General features: G+C 38.2%; 1 protein-coding gene and 1 long non-coding RNA gene across 5 annotated transcripts in view; one reads left to right on the top strand and one right to left on the bottom strand.

Moving 5' to 3' along the window:
• Window positions 1-20,741, top strand: part of DST (dystonin) — a 292,214-nt gene that overhangs the window by 76,101 nt on the left and 195,372 nt on the right. For all 4 annotated transcript variants that reach the window (XM_053938621.1, XM_053938622.1, XM_053938616.1 and 1 more), the window contains one exon: window positions 10,815-10,876. In XM_053938621.1, coding sequence (XP_053794596.1) covers window positions 10,815-10,876 — 62 coding nt within the window. The remainder of the gene's footprint in view (window positions 1-10,814; window positions 10,877-20,741) is intronic.
• On the bottom strand, window positions 909-7,851 carry LOC128785804 (uncharacterized). The gene is made up of 3 exons (XR_008430039.1): window positions 7,789-7,851; window positions 4,530-4,588; window positions 909-1,096 (listed from the first exon to the last, which is right to left on the bottom strand). It is a non-coding gene; the product is annotated as an uncharacterized LOC128785804 (long non-coding RNA).

The raw sequence follows: 20,741 nt of genomic DNA on the forward strand, positions 1-20,741 counted from the left end.
AAGGTATTGCCTACTCAGTTTTTTGTTGGACTACATACAGGCTACATGTTTCTTGGTAGATGGATGTGATATTTTCACATGGGCCTTCTCTCTCATTTAGAAGGAAGAAGTCAAATAATACTGGATATTAAATTGAATTGGAAACTGATTATTTTCATTATAGTTTTTCAGTACTGCTAGTTGCCATCTGTGCAGTTCTACTTCGTTGGGCTCTTTGTAATAGTTAAACATGTGTCCTGCTATAGGGCTTCAGGGAGAGGTCTGCACAAAAGAAAATACTGTAGAAGGTTGCTGAGCTTTGGGAGTTTTTTTTCACAGGGTATTGTGCTAATGCAAAACTTACCCAGGAGTGACTCTCTGGGCACAAAAGAACTAGACATGGAGCCCTGCAGTGCTCCAGAGGACAAGAATATTTTCTTCTGTGATTTCAGTTAATCTGAATTGGCTAATGATGTTTTTAAAATGCCTAAATAAGAAAGTTGGATGCTCTGTTATTTTTTTTTTCTTTCCTAAGTGGAACAGGCTTATAGGTAACCACTATTGATTCATTATCTCCTGTGATCTGCTTGTATCTCTCGTTGGTTTCTTGTCTAATTCTTCAGCTATCAACTTTAAGCAGCTGGGACCCTTGTTTCATTTATGATTCTGAATCTTTTAGAACACTCATTGCTGGGACTGGAAGACACTAGAGGAAATGCTTTTTGAACTTAATTTCATGTCTCTCTTCTGATTAGTTTTGAAGTAGCTACTTAACCATGCCAAAGGGCTGACTGAGATAGTACGAATTTTGAAGTCATCCCTTGGGCTTCCTCTTGGTTTTGATGTCTGTGCACACACTGAGATATAGCAATATTTCCTCCATACAGTTGTGGAAAATCTTTATTTTCATTCCTGTAAATCATACCAGAAGTATAGCTCTAGATCCAGTAGTTTAGGTTTTACATATTATCTTCTGCATGGGATGGTAAAGCCAGACAGGCCTGCAGTTTTAATGCAGTATTTCAGGTGTAGGACAGCTGAATTCTTCATCCTGCTTCAAGCAGAAATGCAAAGTAGTGGCAGAAAATGGTCCAAATGAAAATTTGAGTGCAGTTTCCTATGGGGCCAGATGGGTGTGCAATTAGCAAATTGTTGAATGATTTCAGGACCGAAAGCATTTATTTACTACTTCTTGTGGTTTCATGTTCATCTGCATTTGTAGGGTTGAGGGGTATTACAGAATATCACAAGCTTAAATGGTGAGACAATTATTCTTATAGCTTAGATTTTTTTGTGTGATTTTGTCTGCATGTGGTCTTGATTTTGATTTTGGAGTGGTCATACCTCTGTCAGAATCAATGGAAGTTCAGTGATGGCTCATTTGTCTTCATTTAAGATTAAATTCTGACCTCTGAAATATTAAAAAGTCTTATTTTGTTTTTAGCAGATTATAAAACACTTTTCTGTGTTGTGCCTTCAGACGTTTTATTTCAGCAAGTATCTCTTGATATCAGTTATGTCAGTCTGGAGTATGAATATTGATGTTAATCAAACCCATCTGATGTTCAGGTTGTCAGGTATGATCACTTGGGAAGCAGCTACTTTGGAAACCAGGAAGGGTTTAGCCACAGCAGTTGTTCACAAGCTGAAAAATCTGTCTGCAGCCTGGAGTGTGCATTCATGGTCTCAGGTACAACTGGCTTACTACAGTTACTCAAAATAGGTTGTTAAAGGATGTCCAGAGTCTGTCAGCAGGACTCTGGGGTCTTCTAGGTGTCCAGGAAGCAAGTGTACCCAAACCATATGGGCAGCTTGAACTCCTGGGACTCCAGAGAAGTCTTCTCCTCCTGGCTGACTGTTGGAATTCTTCCTGCTACATCAGTATCTTACATAGACTCAGGGAACTGCACTTATTTGTTGTTTATAGAATTCTGTCTTTTGAGTAAGAAAAAACCCATGAACTGGTGTGTGTGCAGCTGGAGGGGATGGTGCAGGTAATGGTATTATTTTATTGTTGAGTCTGTATGAGACTCTGATGAGCCCATCTAATCATTTAAGGGATGGTTGTGAGCATGAGAGTCTAAATGCTGGATTTGATTTTACAGCAAGGTAGCAACATATCTTTCAGACAGAGCACTGTATTTTGCAAAGCCTTTTACAAGAGCAAATAGAACTGTTTACATGTGGCTAAGGGTTTCTTTTATTTCCTAAGTCTTTTGATTTTGTTGCAGGTATACTACTAACATATCATAGCAATTAATTTTGGATTTTAATAGACAGACATATTAATCAAACAGATTATCCTGATACTTAATTGCAAAGAATTGCAGCGTTTCAAAGATAAGTATTGTTCCAGATCACAACATTTAAACTTCTATTTAATTCTCTCCATGAATTAATCTGCACTTTTGTTTTATTCCTTCGCTTGGAAGGCTGGGAAGCTGCTGAAGTGGGTCACTGGAGTTGGCTGAACAAACATGCATCAAGTAAAGCACAGAGGAAAAGACAATATCTTTGGATTATGCTTGCAGCTGTTGCATTCAAGACAACTTCATTGGGAAGCCCACTTCAGTGATGAATGAATATAATGCAAAAAAATTGCTGAAGTTTCCCAGTTTATTTTCAGTCCTTGTAGTTTTTATTATGTGTTTTCTACCAACTTTTATAAGACTTGCCAGTCTTTGATGCATTTGTCTGTTGTCAAATTTAGTTCACATTCAGCCTACAAATTACATTGCTCATTTCTTTAAAGAGCATTTTTTTCTGAAAACATTTGCATTTTTATAGCTGAATGCATACTCACAGAAATAACATGGCAAGTAAAATTTACAATACTATTTTGTAAAAGAGAAATAGAAAAGAGAAAGAGAAATAAAAATATTCAGTTTGAAAAAATACGTTTTTATTTAATGCTGGACCTTAATGACATAGACGCTAATGGGGGCTTTAATTAGTGAAATTTAGCTATTAACTTCACAATGAGTGTGAGTTTGGTCTTATTTGACTGAAATTCCAAAAAACCTGTATAATTTCTAGTTCATCCTCAGCTCTTCATTCATATAGTTCACAGTTTAGTAAAAATAGACCATGAAGGGGAATCAGATTTCAGAGTAAGTGGGCAAATTTTTTTATTCTGATTGATCTTTGTAATCAGACCTTTCATCTCAGTGTATAAGAGATTTGATTGGTTTCCAGAGGAAATTAAACTGGAGGGAGAATTAAATTTTTCACAGACTTAACTGAAGCGACCAGAAAAAGCAGAAGACCTAAACTGACATTTGTATTTCATTGCTATTTAAATGAACAATGCAAAGCTTAGGATAAGTGTAAATTTGAAATTCTTCCATATCTGTGTGCATATCTGATGTGACATGATGTACAAAGTGAAGTTTTATGGGAGTTGATTTGATTAGGAGAATGCAGAAGAGGAGCCACTCTTTTGAAAGAGCCTTGCCAAATCAGTGCAGACCTCATCAGAGGGCAGTAGTTGAGTGGGATATATTTTCTGGAAAAACACAGGCTAGATGATGCCACTTGCCAAATTTCTGTTTGTGAGGGTGGCAGTTGACTGTGAGAAACATTGGGGAAGCCCCATTTCACCTCAGCAGTGTTCCCCTCTCACATCAGCTGGAAGTGAATGTCTTGGTAACAATAAGGAAGGATCCAGTGGGACTTTTCTCATCCTTGGCTGGTGTGTGGTTAAAAATATTGCTACCAGTGATGGAAACACCAGCACATAATGCAAGGTTTTCTTCAGGGGTTTAAACATAAATAAAAAATGTTTTGGATATGAGAATCTTCTCCTAGGTTATTCTGGTTGCTGATGGAAACTTTGCTTGAATAACCCAACTTTCCCCTGTGGCACTGCATCAACTGCAAGTTTCAGATATCTGGGAGTAGCACAGTGTAGCTCCTTGTGCCTCATCTTTTTCTCTGAAAAGCTGCATGTGTGTGTATTCAGTGGCATCATCTTTCATGCCTCTTTGTGTATGTGTGGACCACATAAGTGGCAGTTGGAACTTCCCATCCCTAGGCCAGATGAGTTGGAGTTCAAACTTGTCATGAATGTGGAAGTGATGAAACAACCAGAAAGTTGGTAAGAGACGTTAAATATTTTCACCTGAATAAATAAGAATTTAAAAGTAGGGTTTAGGTTTTCATTATTTTTAAGTGACCCTCAGTTAAATGATGCATTTCAAGAGTTTGTGCCTTACTTACGAATGCCTACCAACATTCATTTTTGCTTGCATTTCTTATACATAGGATATAGCCAACTATTTAAGAATCCTTTGTGTTACTGCTTGTCTACCCTACTGCCTCTTGGATTATTTTTTTTGCAGTTCTTTCAACAAGATGAAACCTCATCATTAACTTATCTGAAATCTCTTATCCAGATTTCACTATCTAGACTTGTTAAATATATGTATAATTATATATATATATATATATATATATATATATAGTTTGAATTCTTTCTTCTCACATGTGGACCATGCCTCTCTCTTGATCCATGCCCATACTATATTTCTTCTATATTTAAAGTACCTTACCAGTCTGTCTCTAGTTATGCACTTATTTTGTATCTGGATGACAAGGCTTCCATTCAATTCTAAAAACAAACAAAAAAATAATGTGATGTTGACTCCAAGACAAGTTCCTACAAACTGCTGACATTATTTCCTAAACTGTCCTGATACATGAATACCAACAGGGAAATAAATGAAATATTATGAGTTCTGATTTCATGAATCCAAGAGGAAGCTGATCAAATTAAAAAAAAAAAAATAGAGGGGGGGTAAAATCTAAAATGTTGCTTTTAAGCTTGACAGATGTCTCCTACTCAACAGCTGATTTAAAAATAGCACCATTATACATTAAAATGCATGAAGTGTTCTTTTGAAATATAAAACATAAAGCACTATCTGTTTCCTCTGTTAGAGGAAACAAATGCCTAAGAATCAGCTGAATTCTCATGTGAGGTTACTATAAGAAAACTGTCATATTTACTCAGGACTTTTCAAGGTGAAGATAACAAGAACTTAGAAGTCCTTTAGCTAACAAGCTAAATTTTCATGACAAATACTAAGTGTACATTGCAGTTCTAGTTCTCTGTCACTTTAATTGGTTAAATATTGCAGAGGTTCAGGTTTGATCCTGCAATTACCACCCTTGTAGACTTGTTTATCTTGACTACACAGGGGTTGAATATACAAAACTAGCCTCTAAATCTATTTTTTCAGTATTTCTAAGATTTTCTACAGGACCTTACCATAGCTTGGTATTTTTAATGTAGAAGGATATATGTAATTTTTTTTATAGGAAGGGCATTGGTAAAGTATGTAAGATTTTCCATGCTATGTGTCTTAATGGAAGTTTGACACAACAGCAGACAATTCATAGCATTGGTCAGTACTTGTACACTTTCATAATGGAGTTTTGTTTTATTTGCTCTTAAATTGATCTAGGTAAGGCTATAATTAAGAATGCTCACTAATTATATGAAAGATATAAGAACCTGTTATTAAGGTTATTCAACCCTTCCCTTTGGAAAAACCTGTAGCTTTAACTTTTCAAGCTAGCCTTGTTTGAACTGAGATTTTACCTTCCTGGAGACTGTTTCAGATGGTTTGATGAGTTTGTTGAATGTCCCCCAGTTGCTAATTAATGAGCAAGAATGAATAATTGGTATAGACATGGAAGGCCTGTGAGAAGTTAGGATCAAGTTTGGATGAGCAGGAACCTCCAAGATAAGGAGGTTTAGCACAGTCTGGAAAACTGGATTTGTTCCCTATTTCTTACATATTTTGTGATTCTGGGTAATGCCCTAAAACAAATGCTTTCCTGAGAGACCATACATTATTATGCTCTGTTTTCTGAATGCGATGTTGGAGACACCAGGGTCTAGCTTACAGAAGGAATGTTAGCAGTACCAGAGAAAAACCTATCATGAAATGAATGTTGTGTTCAGAGCTTGAAAAATGATGAATGAATTGGTGCTCCATTTTCAACAACAACATGAAATACATTATTGAATAACTGTTTCTTAAATGAGTAGCATTTCTTCTATGCTATAGACATCAGTTTTCTAAAAAAGTACTAAACAATACAATACGTGTTATAAATAGCGACAATATGTATAGAAAAACTAGTGCATTTGTATGTGAGTATAAATATAAGTGAGATATACGAGTATGACATGAGTTTTCTTATATAAATGTAGGAAAAACACCTATCAGGGCTTTTACAAATACCTGGGCACATGTAGAAAATCCTGCTGACTATCTGGCCATTCACATATGCAAACCAGTATCAACAGAGAAGCAAACATAGTAATGCCAAAAGCTGCCTAAGAAAAGGAGATTTCTTTTTCCGAGTCTGTCTCTAGGTGTAGGAACTCCAGACTTTGAAAGCAGCATAGAAATTGGCAGCTCATCTGGAGAATAAGGAGTTTGTATTTCTGCACTCATTTTGCAGGAATGTGACTGTGAAGACAGGCACATTGTTCTGCTTATTCAAGCTGGTGGCACCTGGTGTGGCTGTTCAGAGAAGATTAAGTTTGTCTTGAGGTGGAGAGGAGCACTCAGTGGCTTCTGCATGTGAGCCCCAACAACCCCATGCAGTGCTACAGGCTGGGGGTAGAGTGGCTGGAAAGCTGCCTGGTGGGAAAGGATCTGAGAGTGCTGATCCACAGTGGCTGAATATGAGCCAATGTGTGCCCAGGTGGCCAGGAAAACTCATACATCCTGCTCTGTATCAGCAATAGTGTGACCAGCAGGACTGGGGCAGGGATTGTCCCCCTGTACTCTGTACTGCTGAGGCCACACCTCCAGTGCTGGGTCCAGTTCTGGGCCCCTCACTATGAGAGAGACATTGAGAGGCTGGAGTGAGTCCAGGGAAGGGCAGTGGAGCTGGGGAAGGTCTGGAGCACAAGTCCTGTGAGGAGCAGCTGAGGGAGCTTGGGGGTGTTTAGCCTGGAGAAAAGGAGGCTCAGAGTGGATCTTGCTTCTCTCTACAACTGCCTGAAAAGAAGCTGTAACAAGGTGGGTTTAGTCCCTTCTCCCAAGCAACAAGTGACAGGACAAGAGGAAGTGGCCTCAAATTGTACCAGGGTAGGTTGAGGTTGGACTTTAAGAGGAATTTCTTCACAGAAAGGTTGTTAAATATTGGACCAGGCTGTCCAGGAAAGTAACTGAATCACCGTCCCTGGAGCTATTTAAAAGACTTATAGATGTGGCACTTAGGGACACGGTTTAGTGGTGGAGTTAGCAGTTTAACTGTTGTTAAAGGTCTTCTCCAACCTAAGCAGGTCTGTGATTCTCCCTAGGAGAGCATTGAAAAGGCATCAGTGTCATATGTTGCCTTTGGTGTAATCCTGATAGTGAACTTGACTTCCAGAGAAACTGTTCTGATTTCCAGACACTCTGAGCCATGTAATTTTTAGTGTTTTTTGGAAGGGAGCATTGGTGTTAGAAGGATCTGGCTCCTGAGTTTGTGCTTGGAATTGAGGAATGACAAAAACGCACAGAAGGAGACCTTAGTGGCAGCAACTGTTTTTTTAATAGTTATTTATCTGGTTTTTAACAGGTTATTCAGATTGGTGACATTTTACTGAGCTACTTTTCAGGCACAAAAAGTATAAAAAACTTTGATATTGTCTAATATATCAAAATAATGTCTGCAGGTAAAAGCAGACAAGCTTAAATGGATTAATTACCACAGAGGGTTTATTGTGATAATCTGTAGATCAGATTAGCTAACAATATGTGCTTTCTTTCTGCAACTCCTGTTTCACCTGCATTCTTAAATTACCTTGGCTTAATGAGTATCCATCTGCTGCGTTCAGGGTGACTCTTTTCTTGCTGCTCAATGCTGGTAGAGGAAAAAAACCAGACTTCCTTGTTTGGAAAGCTCAACATTTGTACTCAAATGTCTATTAGTGCACCTAAAAGTTAAAAAAAACCCTCAAACACAGATCCTTAATTAATATCTTGTTGTGAGTTAAAGCCAGAGGGCTCACAGTTTTGATTGCTCAGAAGGCACATGGGCTGTTTGCTCCTGTTTTTTTAAAAAAGGGGTGTTGCTACTCTGTGTCAGCCAGGAGAAGCCCTGGTCACTCCTTGGCTCTCCTTTCCCTGAAAAGAAAGGAAGCTCTGAAGTCCTGAAGGACAGAATGAGAGAGTGTGGTGAAGACAAAGAGGAGCAGAATGCAGAGCTGGTGGGAATCATGTGCTGCATGGGTCAGTAATGCAGCCCGGGGCTGGGCTGGCAGGGCTGCCTGCGGGGCAGGGCACAGCTCTCTGGGGGAAGCCTCTCTCAAGGGGCTGCCTGTGGGTTTCCTTCCTTAGCTGGTGTTTATGTGCTCATTTACCTGTTTTCTGCTTCATCTGGGGAGTTTCATTTGGTGTACTCTGCTCTGAGCTTGAGCACACTGAACACTGTGGCACTGTATTTTTTTCCCTTAGTGTGCATTTGCTTTTCTGTGAGCATTTGGGTTTTAGATTTAAAACCACAGTTGTGTTTCTTTTTGTGACCTTTTCCCCCTTTAATACTGGTGTTTTTCACAACATGACAGGTGTCAGCTTTCCTCTTCCTTATGCATTTGGGTCTGTCAGTTACAGAATTTTTCTGAGTGTCTGTGTAATAGATATGTATATATAAAGGACCAAAGGTAGTAAGCATCAATTCTTTTGTGTATGTTAGCATTTTAATTAAAAATATAGTTGAAATGAATAGAAATGAATAGTGACTTCGTATTCTAACAAGATACAAGAAAGTGGGTTTTTCAACCTCTTTGTTTTTCTGTCATCAAAGTAACATTTCCCAAAATGTAAACTTCTTTATATTTGGTCAAAACTAGATGGAGTTACCTTAGTAAAAAAGACACTTTGTACACATTGTGAAATTCTGCAGTTGAGAAACTTTGTGTTCTTTTTAAAAGAGCTACTCATAATGAAACAGTTAAAAGTGAAAGTGTTTCTAGAATTATTTTACTTCTGATATTTTCTGTTCTCTACATTTACTGAATCAAAGCTTTCACCTTATTATGATAACTTAAGTCAGAAATTGTGTCTTGCTAGATGAAGGCTATGGAGAAATATATGTATAGCAAAAGATTTTCTTAATCTGCCAGATTTTTTTTCCCCACTAGTACAGCTTTGCTCTCTACTTTCTCTTTCTCCTCTTTATTTGGGTGTTCAAGTAGACTAAGAGACTGTAGAACTGTGAAGTGGGGAGAAAAAAGCATATGCCAGAAGCTTAGAATATCTTGAATGCTGTGGAAAAAGCATTTAGAAAACAGCAACTCTTCTCTACAGAGCCAAATGTACAAGTACACTCGTATACTGCCTGAAGACTTCATTGCCACAGTGAGCTGTGGCTATAAAAGTTATAGGTGTGTCAAAAAGGATTGAAAAAAACCGAAAAAAACAAAACAAACAAACAAAAAACCCAAAACAAACAAAAAAAAAACAACCACCAAAAAAAAACCAGAAAAAGAATGTATTTATGACTATTAAATGCAAAGATATGAATAAGTATGTAGAAAGTCTGTGAGTCGCATAAGAGGACTATGCAAAGGCTTCACAGGCTTTTACTTGTTTTGTTTTTGCTTCTGTTCCCCAATACTCATTTCTCACCACTGTTAGGAACCCCATATGCTGCTCAGTTTGGCCCAGGATAAACTCTGGTATAATGTCTTACTCTTTTGAAACACTTCAGTATCACACCAGAGATTTGAAAGTCCTTGAAAGACCTTCTGTGAATTTATTTGAATCTATTAATTGTTATATTTGACCAACCTGAAAGCTGTACTTTTTAATGTAAAATACAGGACCTAGTTCAGTCTTTTAGTGATGGCAGTGGGCACATAGGGATTTTGTTTTGCTACCTGAGCTCATTGCTCATTCTCAGCCACACTGCAAATAGCCTGAGTCAATGAAACAGCTGCAGTTGTGTCGTACAGGGCTGAAGGGCTCTTGCTATTTTAGACTTGCACAGGTGGTCCCAGTCCTAATGCTCTGTGACTCCTGCTCTGGGGAGCTCTGGGCTGGTGACCAGGCTCTGTAGCAGTTGTACTGGCTCAAGTAGCTGGAGACAACTCTTGTGCTGGTGGTGGTTAGATTTTCTCCAGTGTGGCTTGGCAGAACACATGCTTGTGCTCCCTACCCATAAGTGGGATGCTTTCTTACCTTGAGTCTACTGCATTTATTATTTCTCCACAGCGTTTTGTGAGCAATCATTGATGCTGTCACGCCAGGGAGCAAACTGCTGGCAGTGGCTGGGTCCCATATCTGGGTTAGTGGACATCCCTGTTTATTTTGTAGAGGTTTAAGAGTCCTTTCCCTGACTGAAGCTGTAACTAGCCCTCGTGTGTTTGAACAAGGGTGCTGTGCCAGTTGAAAAGCATAATGATTGAAAAAGTTAGCTTTCATATTGCAACAAATTTTCTATTGCCTAATACACTTGTAATTATCTGATGATATAGACCATGAGTAGCATTTATAGTTCTTAAGAGTTTGCCATGACCTTTTCAGTATATTTTGAGTGCCAGCTGACTTCTTCTAGGCAGTTAGATTTTTATCAATAGGCTACTGTAAGACCTGGGGGGCTGTTGCCCTGGAGGAACACACCTGGAGCGTCAAGAAACTTTTTCATATCATGCTGTGATGTACTGAACATTTCTATGCTATTATTTTGATTAGACATTTTGGAGCTTTTACAGGCTATTATGTTTTTAAAATTTATTAGAAAATTAATTTTATAAACATCTTCATAAAAAAATCGTCTACATAATTTATAGAGTTGCTAAAACATTTGTTTTTCCTTTTTACCTTTAGATGAGCGTGACAAAGTACAAAAGAAGACATTCACAAAATGGATAAATCAGCATCTCATGAAGGTCAGTTGTTATTTCTGTCATGAGTGGATGACTGATTGCTACAGCAGTGATTGTATCTTTTACTACATGTTTGATTTCAGGATGCAGCTGTGTTACATGTAAGAAAGATCTTAAATTGTGAGATTTATGCATGTGCTTTGTCTTTGAGGAGTCATGGGGGAGTTGAAATGCTGCCCAAGGTGATCTAATGGAGTACTTGAATTTGAAATTAAAATGAGTCAAAGTTGATTTCTTTCTAAAAGGCTTGGGTCATTTTTGGGATTAGTGTGTCATGGCTGTAGTACCACAGCTAAGACAAATGAAAAAGACATATATTTGAAGCAACATGCTGAGGAGAGGGGAATGACCTCGAGAGAGAGAGATCTCTAGATCATCTTGTAGCATCAATATGCTGCTCATGGATTAGAAATAGAAGTTTTCCAGGGGCAAAAGTCACTTTTCAATATCTTTCTTTTGAATAGCAGTGAACTTTACTTCAGGGACAGATCATATTATTTTAACACCAGGTACAGATTTTAGTTGACAGAGAACTAAAAGCTGTGAGTTCACCTTTACTGCATGGCCCTTCAATGCTAAATTTGCTGTCTCTGGAGAAACAGATTGTATAATTCCTTGACATAACTTCCTTTGATATCCCCCCTCACTCTGAGGTGGAATTCATGTAAAAGTCACATTAAATAAAAATGTATCTGAGTTGATAAAAATAAAAACTGTCAGAGTTGAGAATTAATGAGTGCAATGTTCAAATACTGTTGGAAAGATCCCCTTGTATTCATGTTTAGAGAAAAACAGAGTTTTTTAAGGAACAACTTCATTATTTCTCTCTTTCTTATGGCTGCTCTTGTGGGTGTTTGAGCACACTGAAACAAAAGAGAATTTCTGCAGGGTTGTTGATGTTTAAAACTTGTTTTTACCTTTTTTTCCCCCACATCTTTTCAAGTTTTGGAATATATGTGGCTCTTGGAAATGGTATGATGTGGGAAATTAATCAGGCTTAGAACTGAAGTTGGACTCAATTTTGTCTTTTGCAAGAGACCTCTCTTGCAGAGGGATCTTTTGGTCCTTCTCATCATGACTGAGCCATCAGCCATCATGTTGCCATCAGCCTTTATGCGGCATACAACCTTTCTGTGGGCAGGGTGAGTCTGGAGTCACAGAACTGCTCATACCAATGGGTTTCCCTTTGTGAATTTTGTTAGACCCAGGGGAAACATGCTGTATCTAGAAACAGCTGGTCCAGGGATCCCTTCTATGCAGAAGCCTCCTCCTTTTATTCCTAAAACATCCAAGTGGCCCCATGTCCCTGCAGAAAATTTTACTTGCTAATGAGAAAAGACAAAAGGCAGTTCTGCAGCCTTCCTTTAATGAGTTTTGCCTCGTGTTTATAAGATAAGAAATGTATCCATTGTAGATTATTTCAGAGAAATTAAAAAAAAAAAAAAAAGCATCCAAGAAGGTTGCCAGGACTCTGGAAGTAAAATGCAATATCCAAATGAACCATCAGGTATTTCTTTATCTAATTGAGGGTGATTGTTGTCATGTTTATAGAGGCTACTCATGTTTTTGTGTATCAAACAAGCATTTTAAAAATGCAATTTCTGTTTTCTGTGGGATGCAGAAAGGCCTATCTGAAGCTTTTTGGAGAGCAATCCTTTAATATTAGTTAAATATAGTGCCTTATTTTACCCAAGAGCAACGTACTGAAAATGATATTTCTATACAACTTCATTTTACACATTTCTAAAACATGCACAGTCATCATTGCCATGCTGTCAACCTCTTGGGAGTAGCTTAAAAGAGATTTAGATTCTAAACCCATAAAGAAATGAGGGTAAAGAGTTCACTCTAAATCCTTCTGCATTGCTTGCCAAGGTCAGTGGCCTTGGGCCTTCATTTCCAAATAGTTCTGGGTTGGGTGATTGCAGAGGAATAAATACAGATAGGAGAGACAGATGGGGTATGTTGTCTGTGTGTATTGCTGGCCTTGATCTTCATCTCAGATTGCTCACTTTAGAATTCAATTTAAGGGTTGCTAGTTCAGACAAATATAGTTTCATAATAGCTCTTCCATTAACTTGGAATTTATGTAGCAACTCAACTTTGTCTTGTGGAAATAGTTTGAAAGCAGGTGGTGATACAGTTGTCAGATTTCTGTTCTTAGACATTTTTTCTAGAACAGTAACTTGTATGGAAATTAAAATCAATCTGTCAAATGTTCTCTGTCTTAAGACGTGAGGGCATATTTAGAAATCACTATAAGGTGGAGGGAATTTAGAAAAACAGCACAGTAAATGAGGGCATTTCTAGCAGAGACAGTGGACCTCTCCTAGTCAATGCACTAACTTGAACTTGAGCCCTCATTTTCAGCTACCTCCTATTTAATACAAATCATATTCAACTCATATTTGCACATTCACTGAAAATACCTTGTTTCAGACAAGCCAAGATGGGAATTGTCTCATTTCAGGCATTGCAATAGGTTTATTTGAGCTGGCTATCCAGAACCCTTTAGTAGATAGCTGAGGGAATAGGCCCTTTTAAATGTCCCTCCACTAAAACATCTACCTAAGGGGAAGATGAGTTTTATCCTAGAAATGCTTTTGCTCCACTGACTGTAAAAGGAAGTCAGTGTGCTTTGTCTGACATGTGTAGGGTTCAACAAGAAGCAGAAATATGATAATGAAAATTATGAGAGTTCTTGGGAAACAGACCATGCATGTGGACATGGCCCCACTATGGGCATGGGGATGGATCATATTTTAATTTCATCTTTTTTCCCTCCTATTTGTGTTCTTTGCTTTCTCTCTCCTGTTTCTTTTCCCTGTCACCTGATTATTTTTTGCCCTTTTTTCTCTTTCTTTTCTCATCTCTTTTCACCTTTTCCTTTCTTATTTAGTGCTTTCTTTTCTCATTCAAATTAAACTCCTATTTTCCTACAGTCCTTGAGAAAGTCCTGAATTTTCATGCTTTTATACCATTATATCCAAGAGGTTTTATTCTAGGTCAGCAGCAATGATGCTTTTACAAGTTCCCAACTATTGTTGGGGAATGGCATAGAAGTCTACTGTCATTCTTCTAATTAAGTTCTATATTTATGGGATTTACAAACAGCAAAATGACTATAAATATTTACTATTCTGCTGTCTGTTGCCCATTTCTAGTTGCTTTAGATTCCAAGTGTGTAAGTGCATAATATTTAAAATTCAGTGTTAGTCCCTTGTCAGTTTAGTTGAGCAGTAAAGCATGTTATGTTATGCTGTGCTAAAATAGAAACATAGTCATTGCAGAAATATTTCCTGCTCATGTTCTTGAGATACCTAGTTTTTGACAGGTAAACAATGTGTTATTTGCAAAATTCAGGTGACTGTCTTTGAATTCCACAGTTTAAGGTCAAGTGGACTGTCACTAAATTTTTTTAATGCTGAATTTTTTCTTTTGAATTGATAACAGGTTTTCTGAGAACTGGTTGGAGCTTTAGGCTTGCTAAGGCTACTGTTTGCTGTCTGATGGTGTGGCTCCAGTTTAAATGTTATCTTTTATGTCTTGTTGACACGCAGTCTGGAGAGGTGAGATATTGGACTTTAGACTTGCCTGCTGCTGTGGTATGAGCTTCCAGGGAGAATTCACATGCCAGTGTAGTGTGGTGGTGGGGTAGAGATCTCCTCTCTTCTTGGAAGCAGCCTCTGCTTCCAGCAAGTGTTTCACTCTGCTGCTGTAAAAATAGGGTGTTAAATCTTGCTTGAGCAGTAAGTAACCCTTGATGTGACAAGAACAGGTAAATTTGTGGCTGCAAGTTTTATTCTTGTGTAGTGTTCTCATGGCTCTAAGGCATCCAAGGAAAAATCCAGCCTCCATGAAAGCCCAGAAATTCTTCCTGACATCCTTTGAATTCAAAACACCAAAACTTAAGGAAATAGTGAAGCAAGTGTGAAACACAGGTGGGGGATGAGATAAAAGTCAGAAAATAAAAGAAGCTGTTGATGAAAACAGAGTAAAAGCAGATAAATTCCTCTTTGTTGTTGATTTTCTTTTTCAAATCAATTAAAAATATTTTTGTAGTGCCAGGTGCTAGTCCTGAGAGATTAAATGGGCTATTTTAAAAGACTTTGTTTCTTTATTAGAACTTATGATGTAGAGAAAATAGAACTAAAGGCAAGGTAAGCAGAGACTGGTTAGTGGTATAGTGAACACCCAGGTATCTTCCCTTCAAGAGAAAATGTTTCTTCCTTCTCATGGAAGAAAAAATTGTAGAGAGCCTCTTAAATGACCTTCTAGCAACACTCTGGGTGCCTGGGCAGCTCCCTGGAGAGGGGCAGCTGTCCTGGCCATGGCACTGACAAGGGAGCCCAGCCCCCTGGTGCCACCCGCAGTGTGGGTTGGATTTTGGGACCCTTGGCAGCATCCCTTCACGGTCATTCGTTGCTCCAAAAGTCACTTTAAAAGGTGACCCAGAAGGCTTTTGTAAGTAGCAGGACAAAATGCTTTTGAAAACTATTGTTTTAAAGCCCAGTGATCAAAACCATGTAAGACTGCAGTGGTAGTGCATTAGCAAGAGAGAGAACAGCTTTTTTGTTGTGCACAGACCAAATGAATAATTCAGAATAGAAACCTGAAGTTATTGATTCCTGTGTGTCCTTCAGGCAGCACACTATTTGCAAATGGCCTCTTAGGTCGATTGCTTTGTGAAATGTTCAGGTATGCCCTTAATGGCAGCAGGATTGACTATCCCTGATGGAGTCATTCCTTACTGAAAGCTGGCACTTTACTGACACTAGTGGTTATCATTTTAGATAGCACTACTTCTCAGTATCTTCCAGCCATGCAGTTAAAATGTAATTTAAAATTCCCCACCTCTGCTTTTAGAAATGAGTACTTTGTTGCTCTACATTGATATTAAAGGATGAGGCACCTGGTGTTACCCTAATGGTAGCAGCTTTTTAAACAATTCTCAATTTAACACCTTTTGATTTTGAAACACACTCAGAAAAAGCTGCTTCCCCCTCTCCTCCACCTTGTTCAATAAATTAAGACTGATTCCTGGCTGTGCTGGTGCATCTAAATGAGCTTTGTATACATTCCTCCCAGTTTATCCTGACAGCTGCTGCAAGCTGTGTTGGGTGCAACTTCCATAAAATTCCACTTCAATGTGGTCCCCAGCTTGCTTTAGGCATTGGGTGCAGCTAAAGTATCAGTATTTCCTCTTCTATTTTGGAATTCAATTATTTAGCTATGCCTACTGTCTTACAGGTGAACAGAATAATATTTCAATTTTTCTTCTAAAATTTTTTGCTGTTGTATTTTCAGGACTAATTCTAAAAGGTCTTGAAGTGCTTTTTCTTTGAGACATATTCCTTCTAAAAAAAATTACAAAAAATAACTCTTGAAGAACATAATCAGTTAATGGTGTAAAGGTGTTTTTGTTGTTTTCCCTGAAAATATGCACAATTGTAGTTTATTCATTCGGCACACATTTTTTCAAAAATTCTCCATTTGGAGGTAAACTACACTGCTTAGTATGATTTGTAGCCATTTGCAAAGCAGCTCAGCAAGAAAACTGGGGACTTTCTTGGTGTTTAATTAAAGTTTAGATGAGGGAGTAAAGTAACCAGGAAACTGTGAGGAAAAGTAGTGACAAATGCCACAGGTTAAAGCTGCAAAAGAGGAGGAAATTGTACAAAGTTTTAAACGGTAATGATGAATTGCACCACAAATATCTCTCTGCCAGTAAGGAAATAAATAAATAAGCAAATTCAAGTCAATAAAAACTGTGCCACAGATTAAGTTTATTTGATCCTCTTTAATGCATTCAGACTTCATGACTAATTTGGAACAGAAAAGTGAATAACTTAAACCAGTAAATTAAATATGCATGAAATGCAGGATAGCTTGAGCATATCGATATTTTTATGGCATGCAACCCTATTGAACCACTTGAGCACATGCTTTTATGTGTGTTGTTTTTTTTAAGAAACTGGTTTATATAGGTGCACTTATATGAAAGAATGAGTATAAGGAGAACTAAGTCTGCCATGCAATGAATACATGATGAATTAGAACCACTAGAATCAATATGCTTCCTATTATAGACTTAATATATTAATGTATTAATTCATTCTCTTTTTGTTCAGTCTATTGTTTGCAATTAGCTCTCAGCACAGATTTTATTTAATATTATTTATTCCTTGGAGATTGCAAGAGATAAAATTCTAGCATTTGCAATTAAGTGTTGACTTTTTAATTAATTGTTAAATTATGCATGGGCTTATTTTTATCTATATACTTTTGATGTATCTGTATCTAATAATAATTTATATATCAGTTTAGAAGTACTAGGGTTTGATCTAGCTCCCTTTGGGCTAATGTAACTGTGCCATTGGCTCCAGTGGGAACAGCTTTTGCCCCAGTATGTGAACTCCAGACAGTGAGCAACTTCAAACATTTAATCATAAACATTACCTAAGTATTTTGTTCTATGGCAATATTTCATATACTCTGGAAAGTGATGCTTGCCCTGAGGTAGTGTAGATGTGTGACTGAGTAAGGATCTAAGAAGGCATCAGAATAAACATATTTTTCCTGTAAGGAAATGTGTTCTCTGTTAAAGGCATTTATGGTGCTTTGAACAGGGACATTTAAAGGCAATCACATAGTGTTCACAATGCTCTTTTACTTAGAGTACCTTGATTTTAATTGGAATAATATTTTATCAGCCAACTTTAGTATTTTTTACCTACTTCAGGCCTGTTTGGAGTGTATTTCCTTTGGTGAGGGTTAGTTTTGAGCTGAGTTTAATGTTATTAGCATTACATTTGCATACTTTAAACAATTCCTCCCTGGTAAGTTACATTTGACAGCATGTAGTACAGGCCAGGAATGCTGAGGCCAAGTTGGAAACACAAAGGGTGATGAGAACTGTGTGTACTGAAACACTGTGGCACGCTTCTGGCCAAAGAAAAAAGGCAGTATGACTGCTGTTAATTGGAGGCATTGAGCTATATCAAGAAAATTGATGCTGGATTTTTGGTCACTAACTTAGCATTGGAAAGACAGAACTATGTACCAATGGGGAAAATCATTTATCCTTATAATTGACAGGAGGAACAGTGCAGAATTCTGCATTTGAAAACGTATGAAGGAACCCTCAGTAGCCTACGTAAGAAAGGCATTTCTGTGGCACAGCTCAGCTCATCCCCAAGCAGGTGTGCAAACCACACTTGCTGTTCTGTTCCCTGCCTGCTGCAGCAGTTGAGGTGGCTGCCTCTGGTGTGGCCTTTTTTTTGTGAGTGAAATGCCAGCCAGAGAGACCTTCAGCCTGCCAGATTCAGAAAGTTGCTGTCAAAGCTTCTTTGTTAGATAGGGTCTGGACTGGCTGGGAGGGGCTGCTTCAAAATGTGAAAAAGGAAGGCAATTTGGAAGCAAGTGGTTGTAAATCCCAGGCTCACTTTTCAAAGCAGAGAGAAGTGAGAAGTAATAGCAAGATAATGAACTGTAGAAAGCAACAGGTAGGGTCTCCTGGGGAAGTAATACAGGAGAGGCAGAAACGCAGGAGATCTGGCAGTTATTGAAGGTATTTGTGTAAGAGGCACAAAGGCAGGGTACAGCCAGGCAGAACAGATAGGAGACATTGTATAGAAAATACTGCTGCTTTCAAGGTGTGTGAAATACAAAGGAGCTGTTCAAGAAATAGAAATAAGGGTAGCAGGGCTAAAGGTTTATATAAAGGAGTTAACAAAGCAATGTGGGGTAAAATCAGAGAAGTATAAGGTCCAGAATGAATTAATGTGACATGGAAGATCACAGAAGAAAGACCCTGTAGTTATGTCAGAATATGAAGAAAAAATAATATATTTTTAGAAGTACATTACCAAGGAATAGAAAAAGATAAATAGTTTTGACCAATGTAGAAATGTCTGGATTACTCTGGTCTCTTTGCTCTATAAAATGAGGAAATGCATTTTAATAAGATGAGGGTGAAATTCAGATAAGGAAACAACAGATTGAAGAATATTTGGATAAGTTACATTTTCTTGTGGCACAGCTTTATTTATCCAACAGTTAGTAAATAACTGATTTGTAACATTTTATCATTCTATTTAAGAACTCAGAGCAGAGGGGGGGCTTCTAGCAGTATGTAATTACAATAAGCATTATACCTTTCTCCCAAGGAGAAGAAAAGAATGAGGAGTTAGGGACCTTGCAGGGTGATTTCTCTCCTGGGAGAGACTGTGGAACATCTGATTTTTGAAAGCAGGTGGGCAAAGGGGAAGTGGTGCAAATGGTATATCTGTACTTTTACATGCTACCTGTAGTCCCATTAGCAGATTACTGTCACAAAATTTGAATTAAAGGATAACAGAGCTTGCTGGGGTATTGCCATTAATAACAGTTGCAACTGCAGCTAGAACTGGTGCTGGGAAGAGCCAGTGTCATCAGTTGCTGCTGCCATGGGTGCTGTCAGGTGCTGCAGCAGCAGCATCTGGCTCTGGGAGGCAACACCCATGAGCAGGGATCTTCCATTGAGAGGGAGCATCCAGTGCCTGCTGCCCTCACTGTACATCATCTTCAAGTGAGGTTTCAAGCTCTGTCTGTGGCTTTACCTTTGCAGGTAAAGGTACACCTTTTTCTCTCTGGCTGTACATCTCTCTGGCTCCAGCCTTTTGTCATGTCAGCAACAACTGTCATTCTTACCCTGCCACAAACCTTACAGGGCTGTGTTGGCTGATACCCAGGGAGTTCCAGGAACTACACACGAGCTCTTCAGCTTTCCTGTGGGCAGCGTGGTGCTTAGGAGACAAGGAGGCAGCTTGTAATTCTGCTTTCTCATAGACACACTTGTGGCACGTGGCTGTGAAACTCTGCCTGGCTGTGTAACTTCTGATCTCTGCGTGGACAAGATGTTTGTAGCCATCTCTAACAAAGTAGTAAGAAGATAAGTTTTCTTGGAAGATCAAGGGTAGGTTATGATAATTTGAGTTTGTTTAGTCTGAAGCTAAGAAGATTGAAGGGGGACATGATATTGTGTCCTCAGTATGTAAAAAGTGTTTATGCAGAGGCTGGTGGAACACATGATTTCTGAGGTCAAACTTTAGGGGAAGGGACAATAAAAACATGAGTTTATTTTACAGGAGATTTAGTTCAAAGATTAGTGAGGAAAAATGCCCTTCTCTGTAAAGCTAAGTGAGTGTAGTCAAACTCTGGAGCATTTGTACTGTTTTACATTTCTTTCATTTGGATTTTCAATAATAAATTAGAGAAGCATCTCTACTGCTTCTTAGCCAAACTGTGCAGGACTGAGTGATCTGTTCAGTACTTTTTAACCTTACACTTTGACTATTTTCTGACAGCCTTGTAAGTCACAACCCTTCTCTGGTGAAGTATTATTTAGCTTTTGAACCTTGAAACTGATCGCTGCAGAATTCCTTAGCAAAGCTTATATTTTTATTACTTTAGTGATTTCAATCTGCATTAATCCTACAGTTCCAGTGAGAATGCCTTCTTTGAGATGGTTGCCATGTAAAGTGAAGCTTAGTGATGTTTGCTTTATATTCTTTAATTGTTCATCACATTTATACCTTTCTAAATAAAATATTTTTAAAGGGAGAACAGACGTTACAAAAGAGCAAATCTACTTGGTTGTGAGTCATGCTTTTTTGTTTTAGTTGTTTTTGAAATTTATAAATATCTTTAGTCTTATACGCAAAAACATCAAAACAAAGTGTACTGATCTGAAGAAAAATCTAAAAGAATTGCAGTGGTGCTAAAGAGGGAAGAGCGATGGAAATGCTGTGCCTTGAAATCACAACTCATGCAATGAGTGGTGTTGGCTGGGAGTATGAGTGGAGTGGCATGGAACCTCACATGACAT

This window comes from Vidua chalybeata, chromosome 3 (assembly GCF_026979565.1).
Source record: "Vidua chalybeata isolate OUT-0048 chromosome 3, bVidCha1 merged haplotype, whole genome shotgun sequence".
NCBI classification, from domain to species: domain Eukaryota; kingdom Metazoa; phylum Chordata; class Aves; order Passeriformes; family Viduidae; genus Vidua; species Vidua chalybeata.